This window comes from Cryptomeria japonica, chromosome 2 (genome assembly GCF_030272615.1).
Source record: "Cryptomeria japonica chromosome 2, Sugi_1.0, whole genome shotgun sequence".
In the NCBI taxonomy this organism is placed as follows: domain Eukaryota; kingdom Viridiplantae; phylum Streptophyta; class Pinopsida; order Cupressales; family Cupressaceae; genus Cryptomeria; species Cryptomeria japonica.
The window spans coordinates 121,819,364-121,840,985 of record NC_081406.1 but is presented as its reverse complement, the minus strand read 5'-3'; the positions used below and the strand labels follow the sequence as shown (position 1 = coordinate 121,840,985).

At 35.1% G+C, this 21,622-nt stretch overlaps 1 protein-coding gene across 1 annotated transcript in view; it reads left to right on the top strand.

Annotated features, from left to right (window-relative positions):
* Positions 1 to 13,933, top strand: part of LOC131045639 (rust resistance kinase Lr10) — a 29,787-nt gene extending 15,854 nt beyond the window's left edge. Inside the window, exons 3-4 of the mRNA XM_057979250.2 lie at positions 12,150 to 12,702; positions 12,798 to 13,933. Coding sequence (XP_057835233.2) covers positions 12,150 to 12,702; positions 12,798 to 13,930 — 1,686 coding nt within the window. The 3' untranslated portion in view covers positions 13,931 to 13,933. The remainder of the gene's footprint in view (positions 1 to 12,149; positions 12,703 to 12,797) is intronic.
* The last annotated feature ends 7,689 nt before the right edge of the window (positions 13,934 to 21,622 follow it).

Genomic DNA, 21,622 nt, shown 5'->3' with positions numbered 1-21,622 from the left:
TATGTGGACATGATTATTAAACATGCAGACCATGCAGTTGTTTGCATGAGATGTTCTACTGAAAGAGGCATTCACTATTTCTCTTCATCAAACAATATAGACCTAGGTGAGCAAAATTATATTTTAAAGTATCTTTCCCAAGTAGAAGAAATGCTCATAGCAAGGGTTGCTCCTATTTTGCAAGTTACTCATGCAAGGGAAGGCCAATATAAATATTTTGGCCACACAATTAACTTCCCATTGGATATTTCAGAAATTGCTATTTCCTTGCCATGAAAAATTCGAGATTTAAAAATCCTTATTGTCCGTAGAACTAATTTGGAAGGGTTAAGTTATGACTGTTACGTTAATAGGTATCACGTCATGAATGCATTGAATTACAAAATTCAGCATGACTGAAATTATAAAGATGTACTCATTGATCTTTCCACACTACAGCTGTTACTTAAAACAAGTACCAGTGACATTTCAAATCTGTTACATAGAGTAGATACACCTCAACAACAACCTATACAAGAAAATGACAATGTAGACACCACCGACCATGCCAAAGAAGTAATAGAAAACACTTCCTTATTTATTCCACGACTTCCATCCTCAATTCCTGAACTAGATGAAATTAGGACAACCCTACATCTGGTTACTACCAACAACAATGTTGTCCCTTGGCCTCAAATCAATTCATCACCTATCAATGAATACAATATAGAAGGTTTACTTACAATGGTATTCCCAACATTATTTCCTAATGGATTGGCTTTACCACTTCAAGATAGAACAAAACATGTACATTTGCATGAACATGCTTTGCACTTGATTAAATATTATGATCAAAGATTTGGGCAGCATGTGTGATTCAAATATTATATCTACAATCTTATGGTGAGGCATTGCTCTCAACAATCAGTTGTTGTTTTCATAAAGACAAATTTAGAAGATTCTCTTCTAGCCAATGTTCATGCACTGAGGGAGCACTTGCAGAACAGACCTTCAAATGAATTACCTAACCACATCATGCGCTATGTTCCCCCCTTGCACGACACACGTGCATTTTGAAGCAAATCTCGTATGGACCTCACCACAATGATAGAACAGTTGGGACCACTAATGTTTTTCTTCACGTTAAGCTCAAATGATACAAAATGGCATGACCTGCACAAAATATTTCCAAACACTCCTTCAAATACTTTACAACCCACTAGAAAATAATCTATTGAGAATATTGTCGATAACCCGCATATAACTGCTTTATACTTGCATCTAAGATTTCATATCTTTCGTGATGAAGTAATTGTCAACCTGTTGCATGCAATCGACCATTGATATAGATATGAATGGCAACACCAAGGGTCTGCACACATACATGGCTTTCTATGGTTGTCACATGCACCTAATATTGACAACCTTGATTGGACAAATCATGAAAGCATTCAATCAATTAAAACCTTCTTTGACCAATATATCACAACATGGAATCCACGTAGTGAAGCCGAGCGATCAAATAGGCAGTATACATCTACAATTTCAGATCGATGCCTCTCAAACACAGATGTCATTTTTGTAAATGATGTTCAATTTACTTTCAATATGCAAGTTATATTCTATTAACTAATATTATTATTGCCTTAATGTATATATCTAACTATCTTCTTGTTTGTGGCAGGTGAGAGGAGCATTTAATATTTTATGTCCTATCTCACGAATACCACTCAATATAAGTATGTAACAAATGGGGTACGATCAAGCAATGCCTTGATCGGTCATGATCGATCAAGACATTACTTGATCGTGCCTCTTTGTTTATACTAAACAAATGCATGTTCAACGTTAATGCCAATCGGTGTGGGAGTAGTATTGCAACTGATGTCTATCGATGTTGGCTTAATGCTAACAGCCGATAGTTATCGGTGTGTTAGCCTTAACAACCGATAACTATCAGTGTAGACTAACACATCGATAACTATCGGTGACCTTCGTTATATTGCCACCCGATATATATGCAACCTGATATATTATATGCAACCCGATATATATCAATTGGTGTTTTAATTATACATTTATTTATCATTATTTATGTTAATCGATATATATCTAAATACAAGATTTATTAGATCGATGAACCAAAATACATAATATGATTATCAATAGGTTGTTTATATGCAAATATAGAATGGCTATCAAAGAGGAATTAATTGCTTGAAGGTTTTATCATAGGTTTTGATATGATAAACGATTGAATGAGAGACTTCATTTTATCTCTCATTCAAATCTTACAGAAGCTATCATGTGTTAACACTCCCTCTTAGCTAGGTAAGATGAATGTAGACAATATATTCAAGCATCACAATTCAATTGATAGTAATCATTTTAGACATTCATGGGAAATCATACCACCTAGTCATATGGTATGAAGTATCACCTAAACACGTGATACTAAAGTTGATCACATCAATCTTGTGATTTACAGGATACCACCTAAGCATGTGATATCAATATTGCCTACACACGCAATACTTAAGGATAATCATATGAGAAAGATTAATTTCTCACCTTATCCAAGTTGTGATATGCGCACTAACACTTTATACAAATGTTTTACACAATCATGGCACATCCATGACACACCAGAGATCCAACATGATAACTAGTTTGGACATTACAAGATCGTCACCTTATAATGTCCCCATACAAGTGTTCACTATCTTGAGAGATCGTCACCTCTTAGATATGAACCCAGGGGATAGAATCCAAAAATTGTCCTAACATGACAAAGAGGCTTACACATTAAACATCTTATAGGTATGGAAAGATAGATTACAAAGAAAATTACCTTTCTATCATACCTAAGCCTTTTCTGAAGTGATCAACCTTTACTCTGGAAAGGAGTTTGATCAGAATGTTTGCAATTTGATCTCTTGTACAAACATATTCCAGTTGGATTGCATTCCTTTCTACCATATCTCACACATAGTGGTATGGAATGTCAATATGCTTGGATTTGTCATGAAATACTGGGTTTACTGAAAGTTTTATGCAGCTCTGGTTGTCATAGTGTATAACATTGGGTTTCATGGGTTCTCCAAACAATGCCACAAACAACTTCCTAAGCCATAATGCCTCTCGGGCAGCCATAGAAGCTGCAATGTATTCTGCCTCGGTGGAACTTTGAGCTACAAAAGATTGCTTCATGTTGATCCAAGATATCATAGCTGAACCTAGACTGAAGCAACACCCTGAAATGCTTTTCCTATCTGTCACACTTCCAGCCCAATCTGAATCTGTAAATCCATGTAGGTCTATATCAACCTTCTCATATTTGAGACCAAGGTTTAGAGTACTTTGTAGGTACCTCATAATGTGTTTCATTGCAACCAGGTGTATCTCCTTCGGTTCACACATAAACTGACTTAGAGCATTAATTGCATAACAGATATCTAGTCTTGTATTTACCAAGTACATCAGGGACCCAATCATCTATCTGTATTGAGTAGGATCAGTGGGATGTGACTCTATTGTTGCTTCTTTAAGTTTATGTAAGTTGGTTTCCATAGGAGAGGTCATGGGTCTACAATTTAGCATTCTGAATCTCTTCAAAATATCCAAGGTGTACTTTCCTTGGTTTAGTATAATGTTGTCAGAATTCTGTCATACTTCCAATCCTAGGAAGTAATGAAGGAGTCCTAAGTCCTTCATATCAAATTCTTTGGATAGATCATTCTTGCAATGATCTATAAGATGATCATTTCATGTGATTAATAAGTCATCAACATATAAAATCAACATTAGCATATCACCATTATTTCTTTTGTAGTAGAGATTAGGATCTGCATTATTTTTGGAGAAGCCTAGTCTTGAGAGATAGGTGTCAATAGTTTCATACCAAGCCCTGGGAGCCTGTTTAAGCCCATAGACAGCTTTCTTGAGTCTCCACACATGAGACTCTGCATCATAAATTTCAAACCATTCAGGTTGCTCTAGATAGACTTCTTCTGAGATCTCACCATTTAGAAATGTTGTCTTAACATCCATTTGGTGTACCTTCCATCCTTTTGTTGCTACAATGGCTAATACAGCTCTTACTGATGTATACCTGGCAACAGGTGCAAATTTTTCTTCATAGTCTATTCCCTCCCTTTGTGAGAAGCCTCTGGCTAAAAATCTGGCCTTGTGTTTCTCAATACTGTCATCTACAACATGTTTGATTTTGAATAACCATTTAGATGAAACCACAGATTTCTTGGTTGGCCTAGGAACAATCTCCCAAACATCATTTTTCATAATGGATTGATACTCTTCAGACATGGCATCCTTCCATACTTGATGTTCAAGTGCATCTGATACCTTGTTTGGTTCAGTGTTAGAGAGGTCATTCATAAGGGAAACATATTTAGTGAATTTATTAGGCCTTTTGCTTTCTCTGAAGGTTCCTAACGGAGCAGCAAACTCCTAAGCTTCTTCTACAGTTTTGGTGGCCCATAGTGGTCTTTTCTTGAGGTTTTCTCTAGGTGGACTTAGAGTTTCACTCATAGTTTCCTCAGGATTCTCCCTCTGAAGCTCGGGAGTAGGATCTCTATCTAAGCTAGGGTTGGGAATATAGACTTTAGGATCTAGAGAGCTTTGGGCTCTTTTGAAGGCTAGGTTTTCTTAAAATATCACATCCCTACTTAGTTCAATATTCTTTTGACCAGGTATGTATATCTTGTAGGCTTTGGAGGTTTCACTGTATCCTACAAAGATTCCCCTTTTTTCTAGAGGGCTCTAATCTTTTCTCCTTAGGTACATGAATATAGACAGGGCATCCAAAAATCCTAAGGTGAATTATATCTGGTTTTGATTTAGTAAAGACTTCCTCAGGAGTCTTGTCTTCAAGATGAGAGTGAGGACATATGTTTTGAATATGTACTGCAGTGCTAGTTGCTTCTGCCCAGAGATTGATATTTAGATTCTGATCAAGAATCATAGCTTTGGCAACTTCAATGATTGTCCTATTTTTTCTTTCTGCTATCCCATTTTGTTGAGGGTTGTAAGGTATTGTTAACTCCCTCTTAATCCCTGAATTTTTACAAAACTCTTTAAATAATTTTGATGTGTATTCCCCTCCATTATCAGTTCTTAGGGTTTTAATTTTGCTTCCTGAGTAGTTCTCTGTTAGTGATTTGAAGTCTTTAAACCTATTGAGGATCTCTTCTGATTCTTTACATTTCAGAAAGTAGATCCAGGTTTTCCTAGAGTAGTCATCAACAAATATTACATAATATAGAAATCCCCCCAATGAATTTACAAACATAGGTCCACATACATTAGAGTGAACTAACTCTAAAATTTTACTTGTTTTCCTAGTACTACTCTGAAAAGCACCCTTAGTATTTTTACCTAGGGCACATCCTATGCATGCCCCTGAATGATATTGCTTTAGCTTAGGTAGACCTGTGACAAGGTCTCCCATTGATGATAAAGCTCTAAAATTTAGGTGGCCTAGTCTTCTATACCATATTTCATTGACATTTGTAGTTTCATGAATTAGGGCTAAGTGGGGCTCTGTGCATAGCTCATATAAGTAGCCTTGTCTTTGACCAATTGTATTAGCTTTCTTGATAGATGAGTTCTTTGGCCAAGCCAACACTTTGTTGTCCATGAAGGTCACTCTGTATCCATTGTCCTCCAGTGCTGATATTGAGACAAGATGCCTCTTAATGCTTGGAACATATAGCACTCCTCTAAGTTGTAATGATATACACGACTTTAGTTTGATGGTACAATTTCCAACTCCTTTGACAGGGTGTGTGGAGTCATCTCCGATGGTTACCTCTTCATCATTCTCCTCTTTCATGGAGTCTAGTACTTCTCTAAATCCTATGATGTGTCTAGATGGGCCATTGTCGATCACCCAAGAGTTCACTTTGTTTGATGCTTGATTTGTGAGTGTTGAATAGAGTACATCCTTCTTGGAGTCCTCTTCCCTTTTCGATTTTCCTGTTTTGGCAAATGTGGCTTGTTTAGCTCTTTCTGGACATTTGGCAACATAGTGCCCAAATTTGTCACATGTGTAACACTGAATTTGAGAGAGGTCCTTTTTTAAAGAGTTCTTGTTGTGACGACCTTTTCTCTTCCTGAATTGCTTCTTCTTGTCCTTTCTGTCTGAGTTCGTAGTTAGAACTTGAAGATCTGCATCTATATTCTTTTGTTTGATTTCTTTCTTATTTTTCCTTGATTCCTCTTGGAGATAGTCAGCCTTTAGCCTATCAAATTTTGGAAAGTTATCACTTGCACTGATGCCTTGGACGAACGTTTTCCAGATACCAGGCAACCCATCTAAAGCAATGAGGGTTAATTATTTGCTTTGGATCTCATATCCAAGGGTTGATAGTTCATCGCTTAAGGTAGATATCCTCATGAAGTAGGCATTGACTGATTCTCCTTTTATCATGGTTATATGATTTATCTCTCTTTTTAGAGCCAAGGTTCTACTGGCATTGGATATCTCAAAAACGTCTTCAAGTGCTTTGAACATGTTGAAGGTTGTTTCGTGTTTCTTTATAATGGGCATAATATTGTTCCTTACCCCATCAACTATTATTTTGATAGCCTTATCATTTCCTTCTCTCCAAATTGCTTGATCAGGTTCAGTCTCAGGTTCTTTAGTTTCATTCTTTACAAATGATTCAACTTTGTTATCTTTTAGAATCATTTGAATTCTAAATTTCCATGCGGAGAAGTCGTCACCTCCTGCAAGTCTGTCTTCAAATCTGATAGCGTTGTCCATTGATAGGATTGTGATGTTGAATATATACTTGATTTGAATTTTACGTAAAATTGAACAGCCTCAGGTTCGATTTAACTATAGCTCTGATACCATGTAAATGATGTTCAATTTACATTCAATATGCAAGTTATATTCTATTAACTAATTTTATTATTGCCTTAATGTATATATCTGACTATCTTCTTGTTTGTGGCAGGTGAGAGGAGCATTTAATATTTTATATGTCCTATCTCACGAATGCCACTCAATATAAGTATGTAACAAATGGGGTACGGTCAAGCAATGCCTTGATCGGTCATGACCGATCAAGGCATTACTTGATTGTGCCTTTTTGTTTATACTAAACAAATGCATGTTCAATGTTAATGCCAATCGGTGTGGGAGTAGTATTACAACTGATGTCTATCGGTGTTGGCTTAATGCTAACAGCCGATAGTTATCGATGCGTTAGCCTTAACAACCGATAACTATCGGTGTAGACTAACACATCGATAACTATCGGTGACCTTTGTTATATTGTCACCCGATATACATGCAACCCGATATTATATGCAACCTGATATATATTAATCGGTGTTTTCATTAATCATTTATTTATCATTATTTATGTTAATCGATATATATCTAAATACAAGATTTATTAGATCGATGAACCAAAATACATAATATGATTATCAATAGGTTGTTTATATGCAAATGTAGAATGGCTATCAAAGAGGAATTAATTGCTTAAAGGTTTTATCATAGTTTTCGATATGATAAATGATTAAATGAGAGACTTCATTTTATCTCTCTCATTCAATCATTTATCTTATCGAAGCTATCATGCGTTAACAATTTTAAGATCTGATCCTTCCAAAAACTACATTGAATTGGTGAATGTTGTTCAATGTCATACAAAGTGTTCAGAGTTTACTTTCTTGAAAAAGAAGAGCACAACTCTTGAATATCATTACAAAGCACCTTGGACTGAACAACAAAATTCAACATTGACAATAGACCATAATAATAGCCCATGCTACAAACCAACAAGGAATGATAGTCGTCTCAATGTTCACAGCCCAACCATGCTAGCCATATGGAGGGCTAATGTTGATTGTCAAGTTGTCTGCTCAAAAAAGGCAGTGCTCCAATATATTTGTAAATACGCATCAAAAATAGAATGCAAATCAGAGAGCTATACCGACATGCTAAAATGAATTGTTGCATCAACAAATATAGAAGATATAATTATGTTAGCATATCAAAGATTTATGATGCCCGCATTATTGTTGATAGGGACATTAGTGCTCAGGAAACTTGTCATATGTTGTTGAAACTCCCCTTGATCTCCTACACACGTCAATTTGTCAGCCTCAATGTTGGCAAAAAAATCTTCCAATGTATAATAAACTATGATGAAGCTTCTCAGTCGTGCATTTCTTTCATTTCTAGTTACGTGAGAAGACCGTTTGATTTATCAAACGTAACTTTGCTTCATTTAGCCCAGCAATATACATACAACCAACATCAAAAAATAAGTAAATGGCAGAAAAAAAAACTAACAGTGATTGTAAATGTCTTCCCCCAATTCAAATCCTTGCCTACAGAAGATGACAATACATTTGAATCTTTCTGTTGGAGTGAATTGCTTTTGTACAAGCCTTTCTGTAACATTCCTCTACACATAGGTGCATCAAGTGATGAAATTATACTGAATTGGAAACAACTTGATAGCACTCATTACACCCGATTGCATGTTAATGGGATTGAAGAACATTCCACTGCTGAAAATAATGAAGACCTACAGGTGCAAGATATTCCACAATCTATTGATCAATAACTTTACAAGTGGGAGTTCCTCTCACAAATAGGAGCTTCAAACAGCTTTGATGTTGCTACTCTTCAAATGTTTGGCAGGCGTGATTATGACCTCCACTTTAATTGGAGTGAATCCATACCTAATGAATTCGTTCATAGCATAGCCCCTCAATTCATTTCAACGAAAAAAAGCCAATCAGTTGGCATCCTTGCCAACATTCACTCAAGTAACCCTAATACTTTTGAACTTGCAGCAAATCAAAAAATTGCACTTGATATTATAACCTCCTACGCTACACAAAATTTGAATGTACAATTGATCATTCAAAGCACAACAGGTACTGGGAAATCATTTCTTATTGACCTTATACAGAATAAGTTAAATTTCCATTTAGATCCAAAGCAATACCCATTGCTTGTGCTTGCACCAGTAGGTGTATCCGCATATAACATTCAAACTACAACAATCCATGCTTCTCTCTGCATACCTATTCAAAAATACCGTCCTTTAGCAGGGCATTCCTTATTAATGTTTCAAGAGCAATGCAAACATTTACGATACATTTTTATTGATGAAATGAGTTTCTTTGGCGCATAATTACTCATCAAGTTTGATAATAAATTGCGACAGGAATTTCCCACTAGACAACATGAACCATTTGCAGGCCTCTCAGATGTGTTGGTTGGTGACCTTGCACAACTACCCCCAATTATGGACAAACCATTGTATGCATCCCACTCAACATCACTCACTTTATGGCACTCCTTCACTGATGTTGTCACCTTAGATGTTTATTTCCGCCAACAAGGTGTCTCCCCATCATAGATTCAGTTTTGTGACCTTTTGCTAAATGTACACAACACAACACCACTACAATCAAACTGAGAAACTTTGCAGATGCACTCAACACATGGTTTGAAACTCGATCAAAATAGTCACTTCGACCAAAAAAACATTTGTTTGCAACCAATGCAGCTTCAAACTCACACAATATTAAAATGTTAAAGCAATTGCACTCACCCATTACACGTGCAACTACAATCATAGCACATCACAGAGAAAAAAAACTCACCAAGATGAGCAACTCTCATTTGAAATTCTTCTTTCTATAGACCAGCAAGTCATGCTCATTGCAAATTTATGGATAGAAGTTGGTCTTGTGAATGGTTCTTTGGGACAAATCAAAATGATTGTCTATGATGCAAGTTCTAAACCACCAGATTTACCAAAATATGTTGTTGTCCTCTTCCAACATTACATTGGACCATCATGGGATGTTGCAAATCTAAAACATGTTCCCATTCCACCAATTACTAGAGGAAACCGCACACAGATTCCATTAACGATGGCATGGGGTATTACTATTCACAAATCACAGGGACTGACACTAGACTTTGCTACAATTGACATTGGAAAAACAAAAAAACAAGGTCTCACGTTCATAGCACTGTCTCAAGTAAAATCAATTGAACACCTCTAAATTCACCCGCCTTTCACTTACCAGAGGTACTCCAAATTGCAAGATGGTCCATCAACCATTTCAAGAAAGAATGAAGAAGCTCGTTTATTGAAGCTTTGTCAGATCACAAAGGCAAATTACTTGCAAAAAAATCCAACACGGGTACTGCAACCACAATGTTTATACCCTTTTGCATAGCATATATCTTCTTTCATGCATTGCCACACATTATAACTCTTGCATCTTGCAGGGTCAGCAACAAATGTAAAAAGTTTCATCCCAGCAAGAACTTTCCTTTCTCATTGTTGTTCGCATTCAAAAAATGCAAGTTCGCACATCACGTCCACTCACACTTCACAGTGTTCTCGTTGCTTCTGTTTACCCTCCTTCTAATGTTTACTCCCTACAATTACAACATCTCATATCTTACTATAACTTCTCTCTTGTTCTTGTACTTGGAGGCCATCAAAAAAGAAAACATTTTAAACCACACATGATACAAGGATATCTCAATCTCTTTGACCTTTGTGTTCGATGATGCTAACTTTTGTTTGTACTTCTCATCTTGTTTGCATATTTCACAACCACCATAAAGTTTTTTCAGACATATCGTCCAACACGGTTTCAACAATTGTAAGTACCTTCATTTCCTATTATTTTCGATCTCCAAGTTTTACCAGTTTCAATTATTTAATGCACCTACAATGTTCTAATAGAATTTTATTTCTCACAAGTACGCAATGCTGACTTAAATTCAGTCTACAAAACCAAGCAACAACATACTGTACAATACAACATCAACAACTACTCAATTCTTTGATTCAACATTGCAACCAACATTTTACATAACATCAATTATGTACTTCACAAATATATACCTTAAATGGTTGTATAACATGCCCAATGCCAGCATGAGGGTTGGAAGGTGGCTAACTTAGATTTTCTGGGACCAACACATTAAATTGGTTGGGTTTTATACAATCTAAAATAGTCTACTTTATAATTCTATATAGCAAAATTTTTGTAATAACTACTTTATATTGTTCTTTCGTAGTGTACATCATGCTACCTTCTGCAGCATGGGGGTTGGTGGGTAGTTAACTTCAGATTTTGGGAACAATTGAAAACTTTGGTTGGGTTATGTACAGTTTCATATTTTCATATATATAAAGCTTGCACTTTTCTTTTCCTTCAATTCATTTCATATTTTCCTTTAATTCCTTTCATTTTCTATGATGCTTCTACAAACCCACCTATCGGGCCCTGTTGCAGACACTCCCCCTTCAACTCCTAATGTTATTAAAGTGTTGACTTATAATAAGACTATGAGACGGGTGCAAATAATCCCCTAACCAGAACCCAAACTTCCAATGCTTCTTCTCATGTTACTATCTGCGCCCTTTTATCTCGTTACTCGAGAGTACGAAGAAACTCAGCCATACAATAACTTGTGAAGTGTAATTAAACATGTGGCAGCAGAGACTTTAGGAGCGCGAGTTATTAGAATAAAATAAATGGTCAAATTTGAAACCGCTTGTTTTGAAACTGCAGCCAGAATTTTTAATTATTTCAACGTAAATTATGGAGAAAGCCATACGATCTGCATACGTCAAACGGAGATTTTAGCAGTATCATTGAAGTTTTTATTCAATGCCTTGACTGTAAGGGAATCGCATTAAATTTATGGTGGCTTGGAAGGAAGGTTTTAGTCCGTATATTGGCTCATTTTTCAAAGCCACTGTTGCGTGCTAGCCAAATTTCTGTGAGCACTCGGAAAAAATGTTCATTATTAGGTACAGAAGTCATCTACAAATAAATTAAAAATAATAGGTGTCAATTTAAAAATTAATAGACATCAAGTTTCCACTATTCATGATATAATAATCTTCAATATTTTAAGATAAAATGAAAAACTCATACACAATCTTATCCAAAAACATTAATAATTATTAAAAAAATATCTTTATTTGAATTGGTTGTAATGACTACTTGAATAGTAGCTAGTAGCTGGTTCAATCTTTTCTTCATCCTACACTAAAGGTTTCTAAATGCTTCCTCTAAGTCTTCTGGTCGGCGTTACCATCTGTGCTCTTTTCTTTCGATGCTCTCTATGTGTTGATCCGCAGTACGAATATTGCAAAAGCAATCAAACATGTGGCAGCAGAAACTTCATGTTCCCTTTCGGCACAGCTCACCGTAGTTGTGGTCTGCCAAGCTATCAACTCGACTGTGTGCAGAACGTACGTCCAGTAATTGGAATAGGGAGACAAAATTACACAATATTACAGATTTTCTATCATAATAAGACGTTTAAGCTGACAGATGACAAGTATTTCCAAGATTGCACATTTTCTAATCCGATCGATGCAACGTGGGACTCGGGCAATAGCATTTTTAATATCATCAATGTGAACAACGCAAGTCTACAAGTGTATGTATGTGGTGGGAAATGTTTACCTTATGGATCATATCCACCAGAGTATCATAATTTGTCATGTTCTCCGAAAATGGTCACTATTCCAGCAGCAACGGTTCAATGGTCTATTCCTGAAGAACGAGAGCAGAGTTGCAGAGATTGTGAAAAAAGTAAGGGTTTTTGTGGCTATAGCCTTTCCAATTCGGGGAACTTCTTCATCTGCTATTGCCAGGATGGTCCTCATTCAAAGCAGTGCTCACAAGGTACTTTTCTTCATTCAATCATCTACCTAGTTATAAGCCTTTTAATTTCAATTAAATTCATGTTTTTCTTTCTTAGCTTGTTTGAATGTGTTCAGGCCGAACAAGTAAAAGGGGAGTTGTAATAGGTGTCGCCATTGGAACGGCTGGCTTGCTGATAGCTGTAACAGGGCTTGTAGTTTGTTATCGAAATTCAAGGCCTACTTCTGACGTGGAACAATTTCTCCATGATTATGTCGATGAAATGCCCAACAGATATTCCTATTCTCAACTGAAAAAGATCACCGACAACTTTGCAGACAAATTGGGGGAAGGTGCTTACGGTGTGGTTTATAAAGGAAGGCTCTCAAGCGGTAATATGGTGGCTGTTAAAATTCTTGATCATTCAAGACACAGTGAGGAACAGTTCAAGAATGAAGTTGGCACCATCGGAAGAATCCATCACACTAATTTGGTTCGACTGATGGGTTATTGCTTCGAAGGAGCTCGAAGCGCACTTGTTTATGAGTACATGATAAATGGGTCTCTGGAGAAATTTATATTTGCAGAAAAAGGAAAAGAACAGATGCTCAATTGGGATCAATTGTATTCAATTGCTTTGGGTGCAGCTCGTGGAATTGCATACTTACACCAAGATTGCAACAGACGCATCATCCATTTCGACATTAAACCTCACAATATATTATTGGACGCCGACTTCACACCCAAAGTAGCAGATTTTGGTCTGGCTAAATTGTGTGGAAAGGAAGACTATCACATATCACTTACGGCAACCCGAGGAACTCCAGGATACATTGCGCCAGAGCTTTGGTACAGAAATTTGGGTCCTGTAACGGATAAATCAGATATTTACAGTTTTGGAATGGTGTTACTGGAGATAGTTGGAGGAAGGAAGAATATTAATTTGCAGGCAAGCAGGTCCAGTCAAATTTATTTTCCAGAGTGGGCATTCAAGTTGATAGAAAATGGGGAGTTAGAGAAGACGGTAAGAGAAGTAGCAAGAGAAGGAGGGTGCATAGATGATGAAAAAGCAATACGGCTAACAAAAGTGGGATTGTGGTGCATCCAACACAATTCTATAAATCGGCCAACGATGAGGAGAGTGGTTCAAATGTTGGAAGGCAATGGTGAGGATGTGGTTGCTCCTCCCTTTCCTTTTGATTCCCCACCTTCGCCTGAAGCTCCGTTTCTTTCATCTTTTAGAGAAGAAGCTTCTAGTGATACACTTTAATAGCACGAGTCATTACTGTAAAACAGTTCGTAAAATGTCTGTTTTTAAATACAAATCAGGATTAATGATATGCAAGTCAAATGTTTCATTTGTCGTTTCATATTGCTCTCATTGGAACCGAATCACGTTAGAATTTTCTGTTTGCTTGACAGAAACATTTACATTTGTCGTTTCATATTGCTCTCATTGGAACCGAATCACGTTATAATTTTCTGTTGGCTTGACAGAAATGTTTTAGTCATTATATTTGGTTCATTTTCAATGACACTCTTGTGTACAAGCTAAGCAATTGGAACTTTGAATCAAAATACTTTAGCCAAGAGGATAACAAGTCATCAATAAAGGAATTAAAAGTGTACAATTAGAACTTTGAATCAAAATACTTTAGCCAAGAGGATAACAAGTCATCAATAAATGAATTAAAAAAATAGAGGCTTTAAAGTTTGAAATATATATATATATATATATATAAGAAAATAAAAATTAAAAAAATTATGTTTAAGAATATTGGAAAAATTATGTACGGTAAGGAAGCAAATACAGTGGTCTTCATAGAAATATTAAGTTAATTTTTTTGTGTTTGGATTTAAAAGGGAATTAGGGTAGAGTAGGAGCTACCTATATGTATAGGATAGTAAAGGTGATTTTGTGTTGGATGGATTTACTTTTGGGGGGAAGTAAATGAATCACATAGACTTGCTATCTTTTTTTCATCATTTGTGTGGTGGAATGTCATAGTATAAGAGTTGAAGGGAGCTTGCAATAAGTGGTTAATGTAGTGTTAAAAGGGTAATGTACAAATTGGTAATTAAATATAATTTTAGAAGAATGTAGATAATAGTGTTCAAAATTTATTTATTTTCAAGATATCTTATTGCTAGAAAAGATAAAATTAGGTGACCAACTTCTTAATTTGATGGGGTTATAACTTCTAGATCATATACATTGTTAGAATTAACTCCAAGAGCTCTAGTTTCATTTTCTTGAAAAGCATACCTATGGAAACAATTCCAAGGGGATTGATGATAATCCTCAATCTTAATTTCACTCTAAAAGACAAAAAAATCCAAAAAATAGATTTTTTATTTTTCCATCATACAACATGCAACTACTATAGCATCAATACAAAAACACCAAATTTGAGCTTAATCTAAATCCTAATCTAAGCTTTATCTAAATCCTAATCTGAGATTTAGTAAGTCATCTGATAACATATTTCATTCACATCCAACTTATCAAATCATCATCATCGATACAATTTATTTTTATGAGTCTCCTCATTATAACCATCCCCAAAATCCCCCTGATTTCAATGATAATGGAAGTCTTGTTGATCAAAATGAGTATGAACTTGGTCCCCTTGATGCCATCATTACTAGAAATATTTCCCCAAGTCTTTTTCAAGCTTTCATCATTCACCATGCCTTTTGACCAAGAAATGGCTCAAACAAACTATCTTATCATGCCTCCATGCATACTCACTAGTAATGCTTATTCTACCTTTGACATGGGAGATCCATTATCTCCCTCATTTAAACCCCACTTTTATCCAACATCCACACCTTCATCTTTATACAACAAGAACACCACCTTCACCCCTATTCCAAACCCACTCCCACTATCTTCCAATCCATAATCCTAATCCTTCATCTACCCCCAGTAATTCATATACTCATTTTCTTTAATAATTGTAAGGTTTTTCATGATCAGTATGAGAAGTTTTGGTTTCTCCTTTGAAAGGAGTGGGAACTGTCCCATATATGGATGTCATTAGAGGATTGAAATGAGGAAAAGTGGTAAAATATTAATTCAAGGCAATTTCAAAGTTATTTATTGAGAGCATGAAGTAATATTGTAGTTAACATACTTAGATAGAAATAATTTGCACAACTGAAGTCCCATGTCTCAATTGTGTGTATTATTGGTCAACTTACAAACTTTGTTAGGCATTACACACAATTGGTCATCATCAATGCACCTATGCAATATATGTACCCTTGTGCTTATATAGTTTGAAATCACTTGTCGTTCCACTTACTAGTGGTCATTTAGTAAAAAAAAAAAAAAATTGGCAGTTTGTATCAAACCCAAAAATTGTTTAGCTCTTTGCTATTAATGGAGCACATGACTTAGACTAAAACCTCTCCATCAAAGTCCCTCAATTTATGATCATGCCTCAATGCATACTCACTAGTAATGCTTATTCTACCTTTGACATGGGAGATCCATTATCTTCCTCATTTACACCCCACTTTTATCCAACATCCACACCTCCTTTTGTATACAACAAGAACATCACCTTCACCCCTATTCCAAATCCACTCCCACTATCTTCCAATCCATAATCCTAATCCTTCATCTACCCCCAGTCATTCATATACTCATTTTCTTTAATAATTGTAAGTTTTTTCACAATCAGTATGAGAAGTTTTGATTTCTCCTTTGAAAGGAGTGGGAACCGTCCCATACATGGATGTCATTAGAGGATTGAAATGAGGAAAACTGAAAAATATTAATTCAAGGTAATTTTAAAGTTATTTATTGAGAGCATGAAGTAATATTGTAGTTAACATACTTAGATAAAAATAATTTGCACAATTGGAGTCCCATGTCTCAATTGTGTGTATTGTTGGTCAACTTACAAACTTTGTTAGGCATTACACACATCTGGTCATCATCAATGCACCTATGTAGTATATGTACCCTTGTGCCTGTATAGTGGAAAGTTACTTGTCATTTCACTTACTAGTGGTCATTTAGGTAAAAATAAAAATAAATTGGCAGTTTGTATCAAACCCAAAAATTGTTTAGCTCTTTGCTATTGGAGCACATGACTTAGACTAAAACCTCTTCATCAAAGTCCCTCAATTTATGATCATAACCTCACCCCTTATGGTGTTGAGGTCATTCATTTAGCAAGACTTGATCCTTGGATGACTCATTTAGAACCATTCAACTTCACCAATAAACCAAATGCTATTTAATAATTTTAGATGATTTATATCCTTCTCAATGTTGGACCTTCTGATACCATTAAAAATATATAAATAGTTACCATTAAAATTAATCATACAATAGATCTTTCGAAGGAAAGGAGAATAGGATTTGGTCTGTAGTTTGTGTAATAAATCCTTGAATAATGATGTGCCAATTTTTAGTTATGCATTGTATTTATCATTTATTATAACTTGTTTTAATGATTTTTTTTAATTTCAAAATTAATTTTGAAAAGACACAAGTAACTCCATTTTCCAAAATAAATGGCCTTCTACTTTTCAAGCACCACCATAAATCATGGAGCCAAATCCAGTTTGATGCTGTTATTCTTAAAACTACGGTACTGAAGTGTAGGCTCAAGAGCTGGGGTGCGTATGACACAGTGCTTGTTCTATCATGGATTGGTACTCTAAAATCTCTATCCACAATTCCTGATTCAAAAAAATATCTATTTTGTAGGTTATCCAGCTTCAAGGTGATTAGAGGAAGAATGCTTCCTAGTTCCTTATCAGTGCAAGTTTTAAAGATTTTCTAAAGCCAAGCTTTTGTAGGGTTATGGACAGGGAGAGGATAAAGGACTCACTTTCCTGAAAGAAATGGAGGAAATAAACAAAATGATAATTGAGAGAGGGACTGTCACCCAGATAAGGAGTGATAAAATGATACGGTTAGGGAGTACTCGAGTGGCTTCAGGCCTTCTAGGGCTCGACACAGGGAAAAAGAGAACAGGGATCAAAACGAGGTTTATGCTTCCGGTTGCTCTTCCTCGTAACTTTGTGTTCACGATGATAACAATTATGGCCATGGTTAGGGGAGCCACGATAAGGATGTCGACAACTTTCGGTCAGTTGAAGCATTCATCATCTCAACTTTAACTCGCAATCAATATTTTTTATTTATCTAGTCTTCAATTCAACAATCTTGTAACCCTAAAACCCCCATATTTTCCTATCAAACTTTTTATTTATTGTAAATAGGTTGAAGTAACAACATAGGGAGATTGGTTTTGATTCGTCTCATTTTTTAAATTTCTTTTGTGGTAGGGTTTCATACATAAATTCAAAGAATTCTATTTATTTATTTTCATCGATATCATTGATAGCACAACATGATTTATGCAATCTTGAGGTAAGTCACTTGTTATGGTTTTACTGAGTGTTTGGTTGTGATTTATTCATTTTTCAATACATAGCTTGTCACAAACACAAGTAGAAAAATATTAGATAATATTTTGATCATGTCATAATGTGTAGCTTCTACTCTTTAAGGAACTGGCTATGCAGCCACCTAAATAACACTAACAAAATACTTCTTATTATTTATTAAATAAATTAAAAATCAAAACATAATTATATTCTGATTTTCAATTTATTTAATAAATACAAAAAAATTGTCTTGTTAGTGCTATTTAGGTGGTTGTGTAGCTAGTTCCACTCTTTCATGCCCTCCATCCATCATGTTATGTTGATTAAAGGCTTGTTGCTTGGAATTTGTATGAATTCAAATCATTCATCAATAGTATCAAAAGACAAAACAAAAACTTACAAATGGTCCCCCTCCACTTCCTCTGCTACACAGATCACCAACCATACATCTGCACATGAGACACCTTTCCTCTGAAAGTCCACATCTCCTTCAAGTGTGTCTAATGTCTCCTTAAGTGCTCAACAAATCACCAATCAAATATGAATACATTAAGTGCACCCACAAGAAAACTTGTCCCCCCTTGCTCCTTGAAGAGACACATAATGCCAAGCCCCTCTTTTCTTCAAGGACACAAATAGAGTACTTCTCATGTAATGAATCACCCCTAAGAAAGAAGCTAGCTTGGGATGACAAAAGACATCCTACTTCCATTGCCTTCAACCTATGATATGAACCTGTTATAGTTTTATCCTTTTGATGTCACATTAATCTTTTTGATAATACTAGCATCTGAAGTTTTGAAGGCTATGTCATGTGTAACGAAGTTGACTCTAATTGTCCAACTATAATTGTTTAAAGATCTATTCAAACCTTCAAAATTATGACAAGTGTAGAATAGGTGGCTACAAAATCACAAACAATGTTTAATATATATGTAATTATGATAACAATATCAACTTCAACCAATAGTGAACTCATATACCTTCAAAAATAAAAATAAACCTCTTATATCTCCATTAAATACTTTCAAAATCTCATACCATAATTAATACCTTTATCTTTTCAATGCTTTATCCCTTTTAAATAAGACATTTCAATCAAACTCTGACAAAATAACTCTCCTTGACAAGATAACTCCCTTGTATCATCTTTTGCAACAAATTGCCAAAATCAAAACAAACTTATTACTCCAAATTTGAAGTTAACCCAATACTGAAAATACATTTCAAACAAATTAATAGTTTTTAACCAACCTGAATCCATACCTGCATTTCAAACTATTCTCTGTACTTTTATCAATGTGAGGGGATTGAAGCACCATGTACAGACGTAGACTCACCTTATAGGATGTCTCAAATATTGAGCAGCTTACGTACTATGTTTGTTGCAATCATATCATGCACAACAAAGGGAAAAAATCCTTGATATCACACACCGCAACTTTTGAGAATATGGCTTCCAACACTTCAGCAACATGAAACTCCTCTTCAATAACATATAATCAAATGAACCAAGGGATCTCAAATAACACTACACAAAGCAAATGAAACAAGTCCCCAATCCATAGATTTTGCATAAAACCAATGTCTGTATTCTCTGCCTGCCCAAGCATTAGTTGGATGAAACACACCTATTGTCCGGTATAAGATATTTGTTCGCTTCATAATTCATGTGCCAATTTCTATCATACTTACCTTTCTGTACGCTACCTATGGATAGAGCTTTGCAATCTAATCACATTCTCAAACACAAGGTGAAAATCACTTACTTCAAGCCAATCTTTCAACCAAAAAAATTCATTCACCTCCACATTAAACGTAACCAGCTATAGAGTTTAAGCATATAAGTGAAAACTAGATTTTTAGACGTGGATATCATTCAAATCGCTTTCTAAATGGTGTCACACATGACAAAAACATGCTGCATGGCGCAGCTTTAACATTCAAAACTCTTTTCATTACGGTCTACTAAGTACTAACTCAGTAAGTAATTACACCTCCTCTTCATACCCAGATCTACGACGTCATCAACAGTTTGCTGACAGACACCCACTCTTCGTGCAACATCATTCCCTCGTTGCTCAGATACCATATGAAGAAGCGGAATTGTGAACATTTGATATTCATTCAAGATCAATCGGATAGATTTTACATTGATGTTCATTGACTATATAAAGCCATCACTTTCAAGAAAATAACTAATCTACAGGAATAACTTTCCAAGAATCTAACATACTCACTAATTATAAATTAATCTAAAATGTAATATGCCAACAATTTTCACTTAATTCATTTTCTTTTCACTTAACTTTTCCTCTTCTTTAATCTCTATCATTGATCTCCCACAATCTAAATCAATCTTAACCATTGATCACAATTCAAATCTTCTATATCTTTGATATCTTCGAATACAGCCACATCTTTGATATCTTCTTGTCATTATTATCCTTAAACTTTTGAATTTGCTTTGTGCACACATAATAAATATCTGAGAGCATTTGAAGAAGATTAAGAAGGAAAATGGAGAATTCGAAGATTCAATACAATATCGTTTATAGTTTGCATTTTATTTATTGCATTTTGAATTTGTTTCTTCATTAGTTGAGTAGGTTTTTTCTTAGAAATATGAGTTTGTGGTCGTTCTAATGATTCTTCACAGCTCTCCCTATTTCTTACACAATATTTTTGGTGAACCTAACATGAAGAATGCCTTTTTTATGAAATTTGTGAGTTTTTAGTGTTGTAGGTTCTAGAGATGCAATTGTGATTTGTGTGATGCAATCAGCTACTTTCTTATCTCTAATTCAATTGTGTTTATTTTTGACACATTTGTTTTTATTTGCAACGCAATTGTTTCTAACCTTAGCATATTTGACTAGTTCAAATGACTTGAAATTGTGAGAAATTAAATGTCACACAATCATTTCTAAGTGTAACACATTCATCCTATTTTCAATTTGCAAAGTGTTTGTTAGATGAATGGTAATGAATCAGGCAATCAAATTAATTTCACAATCTAATCAACTAAGGGTTTAATGAACCAACTTCACAATCTATTTAATTAGGAGGCAATTGAGTCAACTTCACATCTAGTTAATTATAAAGGTGAATGAATCAATTTCAATCTAGACTAATTAAGGGATTAATTCGAGAAATATCACAATCTAGATTAATTAAGAGAACAATTTAAACAATTTAACAATCTTTAAGATTAATTAGGAGATCAATTTGAGCTGATCTAGATTAATTGGACCGATTTAAGCAATTTCAAAATCCAATTAATTAAGGGGCTCATTAATAAAACAATTTTTCAAATAGATAATTAGGAATCTATCTAATTAGGTAGGCAGGGAATCAATTGGAAGATTCCAAGGGATAACAATCGAGCTGCAAATGCCATGGCTACCATTGCCTCATTAATCGATATGCCTCAAAATCAGACCCGCTATGAGTTCTTAGTGGATAATCTTTTGGTTCCCTCATATGGAATTACTCCTACTAAGATGATATGTGTTGTTGGTCTTGATTCCCCTCGGTACGGTACCATTTT